General features: G+C 39.7%; 1 protein-coding gene across 2 annotated transcripts in view; it reads left to right on the top strand.

Moving 5' to 3' along the window:
• Nucleotides 1–10,638, top strand: part of micu3a (mitochondrial calcium uptake family, member 3a) — a 28,029-nt gene that overhangs the window by 4,250 nt on the left and 13,141 nt on the right. The window contains exons 2-8 of one of the 2 annotated variants that reach the window (XM_035660994.1): nt 1,676–1,823; nt 3,175–3,206; nt 3,988–4,066; nt 6,509–6,556; nt 7,241–7,323; nt 8,186–8,257; nt 9,683–9,724. In XM_035660994.1, the coding sequence (XP_035516887.1) occupies nt 1,676–1,823; nt 3,175–3,206; nt 3,988–4,066; nt 6,509–6,556; nt 7,241–7,323; nt 8,186–8,257; nt 9,683–9,724 (504 nt within the window). The remainder of the gene's footprint in view (nt 1–1,675; nt 1,824–3,174; nt 3,207–3,987; nt 4,067–6,508; nt 6,557–7,240; nt 7,324–8,185; nt 8,258–9,682; nt 9,725–10,638) is intronic. The other variant, XM_035660995.1, reaches the window with a different exon arrangement.

Below are 10,638 nucleotides of genomic sequence, written 5' to 3'. Positions count from 1 at the left end.
AGGGCTAAGGTCTGAGCTTAGTTAGAGGTAGAGAGAGAGAGAGAGAGAGAGAGAGAGGATAACATGCAGAAAAGGGCCAAAGGTTGGAATGGAATCCATAGTTTCCATGATCTGTGATCCAAGGATTCAGCCTCAGTGCATGGGGCACCAGCTCTACCAGGCGAGCTATCAGGGCGCCCCAATGGCTTTCTGTTTTTGACTGTAATCCTTCCTCTGAACCACGAGTTTCTTTTTATGTGGAGCATCAGAAACCTTTCTTGGACACTTCTTAGGATTTTCCACCACAGGCTCCGCCATAGTTGTCGTAGCCTACTCTGTCGCTACGGTTGCTTCCCCCAATCATTGCTGGTTGATGTAAAATGTATGACTACCAGTGCACCAGTACAGGAAAAGACCAGATTTAAAAACTCCAGTATACTGCTTAATCAGCATTATGTGAACTCGGCAAGGGCTTGACTGTAACGGGCGGAAACTGAGGAGATGGAATAAATGCTGCAGCTGTGAATGGAGAACACTGGGTTACCTGAGAGGAAAACACCTGGAGCATCTGCTGTGAGTCAGGAGAATGAGACTAGGGGACAGGAACAGGTTTAAGGCTTTATAACTACACAAGAACATAATGTGCCGTACTGAATCTAATTTCAAATCACTGCCATTAATTATTTCTTTACAAGTAGCTTACATTACTTTTAACATCATGTTGTAGCATGGTGTGTGAACCTAGCTGCCTTTGCAGAACTTTATAAACTTCATTCATTAGTGAGAGTCAAAGCCATGGGCGTCTGTGCTCTTACACTTGATTACAGTGCATTCCTATGAAGCCGAGCACTCATCTCCTATTCATGCCTTCAAAAGTCCCCTTGGTGAACGCAGCATCAAAGCTTTATGAATGAATCTGCGTGCTCATTAGCATGTTAGCTGAGCTGAGCAGGAACCTCAGTGTGCTGGGCCCTGCGGCCAAACAGGTTTAAATTTGGAAAGCTCTCTGCTAATTACGCAGCTTCATGCAGCACAATCTGTTGGCGTAGCAGCTCTCCTACACTGCAGCTAATCAAGCTGAAGCACTGGCTCCTCACAGGGGGAGAGAGAGATGCTAATCAAGTAGAAAGTAGTGACAAAGTATTTGTGTGTGCGTGTGTGTGTGTGTCCCTGTTCTCCTGTTATTGTACTGCACCAGAGGTGCTGACTGTTTATAATCTCAGAGAGCTAAATGGAGAGAGTTGATGCCAAGAATAGATGGATCTCCTCATTATAGAGGTTCAAAAGCAGTGAAGAGGCACACACAGTTTAGATTCTGCTGTCTGTATAAGAGGCCACAGAGTTTTCTCTTCACAGAAAGGTACCACAGCTGGTAGTCACATTCAAACTATAATGATTTGGGCAAGTGAATACCTATCAAGAGTATTTAAATGTTTTACACAAACCTTTACTTAACATATTATGTTATATACACATAATTAAATATGATATTTATATTGTGAGTAATGCAGTAATATTGAACTTGTGATTTGTCTCCTGTTGATAATTGTTTTGCTAATCTATTTTCAAATGGCTGCCACCTGAAAGACATATCCTAAAAATATTAAAAAACAACAAAAAGTAGTGTAGCTCATCAACAGGGCAACACATTCATTAACAGTGTATTTTGTTTTGCATTTTGGTTTTATGTCTGCAGGGACGTCCATTTGACTTTGAGGACGGAGACGTGTACATGTCGTCCCACGAGCATCGCTTCCGCACGTTCAGCTCTGTGGAGTATGAAGGGCAGCTGTACATGACTCCACAGAACTTCATTGAGTCTGTCACCATGAGCGAACCGAGAAGTATGTTGTATGTTTACGCTTGGGTTCAAAACTCTTACCTACCTTACATACCTAGAGTTAATTCTTTTTTCTGTTCGTATACTGTGAAGAGACCATGCTTTCCTGGGCCTGAAGATTGTCACTTGGAGAGAACTTGTCACTTGTTAAAGCTGTTTCAGTTTGATGTAGATATACAGTTATTTTCATTTTCTTGGTCCCATTTTCACCTAAAATCTGGATTGTATCTAGATTTTGATTGATTACATTTACACGTGACATTAAAATATTTGGCATCACGCATTCAATTTCTCTTTCCCTAACAGTACAGACCTTGTCCTGCTGTTTCACCATCTGGCAATATCCATTTCACTGAACATTTGTGTGCTGGTTGGATCCAAATATTAAAGTTACATTCCTGTAGTGTTGTACACTTGCATTTTGATGTAAATGTGTCTTTATGTACCTTTGATAACAAACTAAATTAGATATATTTTTTAGTTTGCTGATGCCATCTCTGTTCTGAAATTGATTTCCCAATATGGATGTCAGTGCCCGGAGTAAAATAGATCCTTTCTTTTTTTTCTTCCTTTTTTAAACTGAAACCAAGTTTTAAAACACTTTAAAATCCTGAGTTTAAACACTTCTTTGCTGTTTCTGTCAGCCTGCTGCCAGTTGTAACAGATTAGTCCCGGCCAGCCAGCCTCAAAGCAGATGGCTTTACAGCTATTGTTTAGTCTGAGATTAATGTTAGTCAGACACACGCACACACACACAGGCACACACTCCTTGACTTGTCCACATTCCTTTTGCTCACATTTACCCTTTCTCTTAACCAATAAATATCTAAACCAGACACTTTACTTATTTTTTCCTTTATGACAGCTGGTTTGAAAATGTCCTTACAAGTTGAGGTTATCACAATACACACCCTCCAAAAGAGCTACCATTCTTTTCTTCAGCGGTTATGTGATTGTATTGCGTGCAAACTGTGCACCTGTATGTGTGTGTTTACATCTACCCTGGCTCACTGACATACGATACAGCCGCACATACCCTCTCAGCAGCCGACATCCTCTAATGCCCCCTTTGAAGTTGAATTAGATGAACTTTGTTGTATAAAACAGAACAAAAGTAGTATGTGCTTTTACGGGGACATTCCACATACTACAAAGACAAGCACGGGGCACTTTAGACGGTACAAATGGGCCTGTGATGATGACAGTGTATATACAGTGTGTGTGTGTGTTGTGACTGTACCCGGCACATTAAGACCCATTTCTAGATCATACAGATGCTATCTGATCGAGCCCACCCAAACTCTCTTCTCCTCTTTCCTTCTTCTTCTCTCCTCTTTTGTCTTGTTCCCTCACAGACAAGAGGCCCTGGAGGTCCCTGACCAAACAGGTGGGAGACACACTCTTAATGCTGCTTTCCTCTGCTCCTCCATGTTGCAGGCATCTGTTGCATGTTACGTCTGTTGCAAGCGTTGTGTAGTTTGTGTCAGTGCAAAGATAAAAAAATGATTTTGGTGTTTCTTCTTCTATGTAAATGTCACAGTTGTGTGTGTAGCATTAATGCATGATTACAGATCATTATCAGATTCATTAACACTGAAAGACAAAACAATTGCAAGCTTTTACTGACCTATGTGCTTCCAGGCCTTTAAAACTTTAGATTCTATTAGTGCACAGAACTTTATTGTGTTACAATTTTAATTTTAAATGAATTAAATTTACTTTTCTGGCAATTCATTCTCAATGTACATACAAATAGAACATACATATATGAATGAGCAGTCTCTGATCCATTCATTCAACACTGCTTGACTCCCACGATAATATAGCTTTGATGTTGTCAGTAGGTTTGATGGTAAGTTAAGATGTTGGCATTGACAGTGAAATACAGGAAATCAGTGCTATCCCTATCACAATACAATCTTAAAGGTACCCTGTAGAGTTTTCTTGGAAAGAAACAGTTATATTTTCTTTCAGTTTTTTTTACCTGAAAAAAACCCATTTTAGATACTAGAATAAATGGAATGTCAAGATGGATCATTTGTAGTGAAATGTTTCTTCCTTTTAATGGCATGCTGCCCACTTTCTCTCACTCTCTCTGTTCCTGTCTATGTAAAAGTCACGTCAGACAACTCACTTGTAAACTGTGTGTTTATGTGTGCGTGTGTCAGGAGCTGGAGAAGATTTTGACAGAAACTCCCCCAGTATGGAGAGGATCCTCCAAATTGTTCCGCAACCTGAGAGAACGAGGTCGGAGAGAGTACACACACATTCACACACACACACACACACACACACACACACACTTGCACGCATACGTGCGCAAAAGAAGAAAAAACAGAAGCAAAGGCACCTTCAGTACCTTTGGGCAAACTAATACAAACATACACAGCAAATAAGTAGCAGTCAGATAATATCAAGGTCAATGAATGTCGGTGGATTAGGATTTGGAGTTATTTATTTAGCCATTACAGTTTCATGTGCTACTATGAGGAGTATGTGAGGAACAGTTCAATACATTTTATAACATTTCTGCAGCCTTTCAGTGCACTGGTTTGTGTATGTATAACAGGACTTACCTGCCGATGTGTGACTAAATAGCGCTTCTGAGCTTGTGTGTGCGTGTGTCACCGTAGGTGTCTCTAATCCGGGGCTGGAGGCATGCTGTCCCTCCTTTCAGCCAAACAACCTGCTGAAAAAACTAAAAATAAACCTCTCCTCTCCTCTCTTCCCCTCATTACATACAGGAACAGAAAAAATATACAGCACCAAAGAGAGAGAGGGAGAGAAGCTCCCCCTAATTAAAGCATTTGCTTCAGATGAGTGTGACATAGGAATCACACAGTCTGGGAGTGAGTCCCCGTAGTGATAATTACACACGCACACACACACACATTGGGAGATGCTAAATATAATGCAGCCTCTCTTCCTCTACCGTGGTAACGTTTTACATCTTGTAACTAGTTTGAATTTTGCGTTTACACAAGGAGACATGTAAAGTTGGTGGAGTGTTAAGGAATGAATATAATCAGAAAAACAAAGAGGGAGAAATAAAAGAGGAAAGAGAGAATGCTTGTAAACCTATCCTCTTCATGGTAGGATGAAGACATTGCAGTATAGAGTGCATGTCTATTCAAATTGCTGGTGGCATATTGCCAAGACCACACATACGCGTGCACACACACACACACACACACACACACACACACACACACACACACACTTATAATGCCATCCTTCCATAATAAGTCATGTGAATAAGCTGTTGAAATGTTGTTGTGTGTTGTTGTGCATGTGCGTGTGTGTGCCTGTGTCAAGACATGGTCTCCTCTTCCATACATGAAGAGCAAGGAAGTTAAAATCCTTGGGGTGGCTTTGGATTTCTGAGAATGACAAGAGTTATGTGTCAGACAAGAATGCATAGTGTTGGAACATTGTTGACTGTGGTGGTGGTGTGTGTGTGTGTGCCGTGTCCGCCTGTGTGTGTGCGTGGTAGTTGTGTGTTACACAGTAATTGAATTACTTTAGTTTAGAAAACATCAGATGTAATCAGAACTGTGATGAGTTTGTGGTTAGGTGATTATCATTATACCATACCATGCTGGGCATTTACATGACTACAGACTACAGATCATAGTAAATGTTGTCAGCTGTCAGACATTTGTTTAGTTGTTGTATGAACATGCCTTACACAGTATAATGAGTTTATTCTTTTAACCTGTGTAAAAAAAAAAAAATTAAATAACTGGAACAGTTAAACTTATTGTTGTAATTACACAGTTTTGAAATAAGGTGCTATTGCACTTTAAAAATGCAGCATATTCATACATTTCTTTTTTTATTTAGAATTTAGCATTATAAGGCTCAAATATATATATAGCTCTTTTGATAGTAAAGGTTGCTGACCCCTGCCCTAATGACAATTACTCTCTTGCATCAGTGTTGACCCACCTTTTTATTCAGCAGCATGTTGCTGAACGTATGTGAGTGTAAACATGTAGAATGTATTTTAGAAACCTGAGTAGTTTCACAGTGTATCTCCTGGTCTTTGCACAGCTCAGGCTACACAGAGAAAAAGAGAATTCAGTTCCAAACCAGCTCCTCTACACAAAGCAGTCGAGCATCAGGAAAACACTAGGCTCACACTAGTCTTTAGCTGGTGTCATGTTCACCTACACACGAATACACACACACATACACACACACGGGAAAGCAGTCTCCCGTAACACTCAAGCGAGTCACCCTGAACTATCTGAGCAATCAGGACAGAAAGCGAAAAAGAGGGAGACGGAGATGAGATGGAGCTACAAAGATTCCTAAATGGGCCTGAGGCAAGAAAGGATCATCTCCTAAAACATTTTTCACTTGCTTATCCAAACACAGACACATACACATGCACGCACCCCTACCAGCCAGTGTCTTTACTTTGGACACTCGGGGTGTAGAAAAAGAAACTGTGTGTGGCCAAATGGCTGTTGGCAGCTCAGCTCCAGAAGACACATTTTAAGATGCTATCTTCATGAAAGGAAGGATTATCTGTGTTAGTGTGTGTGTGTGTGTGTGCATGTGTGCGTATGTGTGTGTCAGGAGGCCCACGGTCTTTGAACATCTGTAAACATTGTGTGTGTGTGTGTGTGTGTGTGTGTTGAATGTGACCTTTTCTTTAACTCTCTGTCTTGGTCTCATTACTAGGCATCATCTCATACACAGAGTACCTGTTCCTGCTCTGCATCCTTACAAGTGAGTCAGTTCAGTCTCTCTACAGATCCTCCTTCACTTCATCTCATCTTCTACTTCCTTATTCCATCTCTCTCTCACTTTATTAGTATGCTGTGCTTATTGTGGTTAACAAGGCAACAAGGCTTAGCTAACAAGGCTAAGCTACATGATATGAACTATATTCAGAACTTAACAAGAGGCAATTATGACACAAATCTGGTGGTTTTCCCCTTCCCCTTGGGGTAAGACAGAAATTGAGAGAGAGAGAGAGAGTGAGAGAGAGGGAGAAAGAGAAGAGGGAAAAATACCTCTACTTATAACCTTTCAAAACATAAATGTAAATAGGAATGTGAGACTTTTTCAAGTTTTCAATACGATGAAAATTGCACATTTCCATGTCTTAGACTTTCTTACTGAGGTTTAAAGGACCAGCAAAGGCTAAACATATGTGTTCTGGTATTTCTAAAATAAAATCATAAAGTGACCCAAGTTTAAACTGTCAGATCAACAGCTATACCTGATCAATAACAAAGGGGAAGAGTGATATAGACGAAACTGTAGATCATAGTCCATATAGATTTCCACCTGCCCCATCTCCCTCCAGTCTCGCCTATATGCCACTTCATCCCATGCTATTTCTGGATTTAAAATGGCCTTTCACACATGCACACACTCACCCTATGTGCTCTCCTCTCTGTTCTCTAGAGCCCCATGCTGGCTTTAAGATTGCTTTCAATATGTTTGATGCAGACGGCAACCAGATGGTGGACAAGAGGGAGTTCTTGGTGGTGAGTCTCTGATACTGAAAATCCATCCTATGAATGAATTTATATGTTACTATTTACTCCCATCGTGAAAGGTAATGGTTAGGATATTAAAGATATCGGTGATGATGGAAAATAAACTGCATAATGAGAAGAACAGGGATGGACAGAGACAGTACAGTTCATGTTTTTATCTACTTTAAATTCCTGCTGCCTTAAGCTGAAGCAATTTAGAAGCAGATTTTTCAGTTTACTTTTTTTGAAGACAGCTTATTAAACAGCTGAGTAGTCAAACTGCAATAGCATTTCTTTAGATGTGTCTTTCTTTCCCTGTGGGTTGGGACCAAACAGATTTTCAACTGAAAACACTGCTGCAGGCAGGAAGTGATCAGAATCTCTGTGGAGACTGGCAAGAGTGAGCAATAATGGTCCTGTAGCAGTGGGCAGGTGTGGGGACAAAAAAGAACTCCCACATTGTGGTTTTGATAATAGGCATTGATGTTACTGCTTTCTTGAATTCAGACTTTGCCAAAAATTACATCTGTAGTCAAAAGAATTTAATTAAAAAAAAACACAAATGAAGAACGTCAGTTCTAGAAAATCAATACTATCAATACTAAAATAGGAACACGATTACTGTGCAGCAGTAATGTGATTTAGCATTGACTTACCCTTTAACATATGTGACCATAAGTCCTTTTGAAAGCCAAACTAGAAAACCAACACTCTCTAAATCATGTTGTCAAAAGGCTAGAATCACATCACAGACCAGCATGAAAGAGCAAGTGACTTTGTGAACTCAGTGAATGTTTGTACGTGTGAACATTTAAGCTTCAAACAGAGCTTTGAATTGTCAATGAGATCCTCATTTTGTCTCTCGTTACAGCTTCAGGAGATCTTCCGGAAGAAAAATGAGAAGAAAGGAAGAAAAGGAGATGCTGAGAAGTCAGCACAGTTGGTAAGAAAGTTGGTAATGGAAATGAGGGTGTGTTTGTGTGAGGAGAGGTACATTTGTATGGATGGATAATTCAGTTCTTTAGCTACTTACAATTAATACAGTGAAAGGACCATGGATTATAAATTTTGATGGATATAGACTGAAGTTACGCTGCTGTCATCAGTAGGGTAGTTTGGAAGTCCTTCCTGGTCCAGCATGCAATTTATACAAGTGTGATGTAGAAACTTGAAGCCACCAGTGCACATACACTTTGAAGAGGTAGACGGATTATATGGATTTTAATGTGGAAATTATACTTTTAAATTATATTTTTATTTTGCAGAAAAAAATTATAAGACATGCATTATTGTTCCAAGCAGACTATTTGTATATATGTCTTAATACATGTTTAGAGGGGATTTTTTAGGGTTAGTGAGCAGCCATGAATATGTCAAACTATATTGATGTATTGATAACAACACATCATCGTCCAAGTTAATTATCATCTGCATTTAAACAATTACTAAAGTCAGCTAAACCCTTCATGTAACCATATTTAAGTGCATGCTGCCTTACAGAAACTCTTTTTGACAATGTGGTATCTACTCTGTTTTTACTGTGACAGTTATCCGTACTGTGTACTTGTTAAATTGGATACACTCTTAAAAAAATGTGTCCTTTTCAACATTTCTGTTGTTGAAGTTCTGGAACAACACCGATCATTTTGATTTACTACACTGAATGGTAATTATACATGTGGAATTAGAGGCAAATTATAAAGTGATCTGACTGTGTGAATATTAGCTTTTTACTGGCTTATATGTTGGTAATAAGTAAGAAGACATGTTAGTAGAGAAATGCCAGAAAATGTGATTTATAGACACTAATGCACACACAGTCTGTCCACCACAGAAACATGTTATTCACTGCATTATAAATTGGTCACAATTCCTAAAAAATGATTTTCATTTTAGATGTTTGCCCACCTTTCGTCTGCAGGTAACAGGTCAATCATGGCCCTTCCTTTTTACATATTAAAAGACATTGGCAGATGACACACTGCACTCCAACCAAAGAAAATGATCGCTGACAACCTGACAAACACAAACACAAAATGTACTTTCCTGCAAGAACATATTGTTATTCAGTTTTGTCACCTATACAGTCTTCATAGTCATACAATTTATAAAACCTTAACTGCATCTGAAAACATACACAGTTTCACTAAACACCTCTGGGAATTGCAGTGCACAGTGTTGTAATGTAAAGTGTGTGTTGTTCTTAAACATAGATGTGTTGAAAATGGCACATCCCTCTGCAAAGTGTATCCACAGCCTCTTTCCTTGCATGTACTAACATGTCTTTTGCCTTCTCTCCTCCTCCTCCTCTCTGGCTGCATGCTCTGTCCTTCTTTTTCTCTTCCTCATGTCTCTCTCTGTGTGTTAGAGTATGCAGCTCTATGGATATCAGGTTGCCCCCATGAACAGCGTATGTATTCAAAACCATAACCCCTTAGTCTCCTTTCTGTTCTGGTTTAGATGGTTAAAGAAATGGGTGGAGGTTTCAACAGAGTAACAGAGAGATAGGTGTTTCTGTCAGCTGGGTTACGACGTGCTTCATGGTTTTATTTGAAAAAACGTTATAATTTTATAAGACAATAAAGCACACTGGGGGACTTCAGTGTGGTGGGGGTGTAAGCAGCCATAGTAGACATTTTATTTTATTTCTGAATATCCAGAACCTCGTCTGAACATTGTGTTCGTCTCTTATTTTTTTATGGTAAAATGTTATACTTAGTGTGCCTTTCTCAATATCAAGAAATGTAATTATACATGTCATGTCAAAGAATTTATCCAATATATTTATTCACTTTCTTGCCAAGAGTTAGTCAATAGCACCCTCATATCAATCTAAGGCCACAACCAGCAGTGCGTTAGCTTAGCCTAGCACAAAGACTGAGCAGACTGAGAGCAGGGGGTACAAAGAGTGTAACGACGACAAGTTGGGGGGTTGTGTGTTGGATTATGTCTTGGCGGGACACTGACTTTCTGAAGCCTCTGCTGGTTATCTGTCCCCGATTTTACTAATTTAGTATTATTTTGGACTATTTTCCTTCACTCTGGCACGTTTGTTAGGTGTAAATGTCAATTATGTTGGGATACTTAGAGGACTCTGTGTAATGCCCTTGTCACCCACTTTTGTGTCCTGATCCGGTCTTTGAAAAAGCTCTAACCCTGACCCAGTCCACCTGATCCTCTGTTGTCAATAAAATGTCCAAAGTAGACTCCTTGAAAGGATGGATGGACAGAAAGAATGAGAGGGATAGAGAAAGACTTCCTTCAAGACAGGGTGTCCATCTGTCAGGTCAGCTGAGTGATTGATCGAGGGATGATGGAAGAAGA

The sequence above is a fragment of the Morone saxatilis genome, unplaced genomic scaffold, assembly GCF_004916995.1.
Source record: "Morone saxatilis isolate NCDOM2014 unplaced genomic scaffold, NCSU_SB_2.0 Contig17, whole genome shotgun sequence".
Lineage (NCBI taxonomy): Eukaryota > Metazoa > Chordata > Actinopteri > Moronidae > Morone > Morone saxatilis.
The sequence above is the reverse complement of the archived record's forward strand: the minus strand, read 5'-3'. Positions and strand labels throughout refer to the sequence as shown.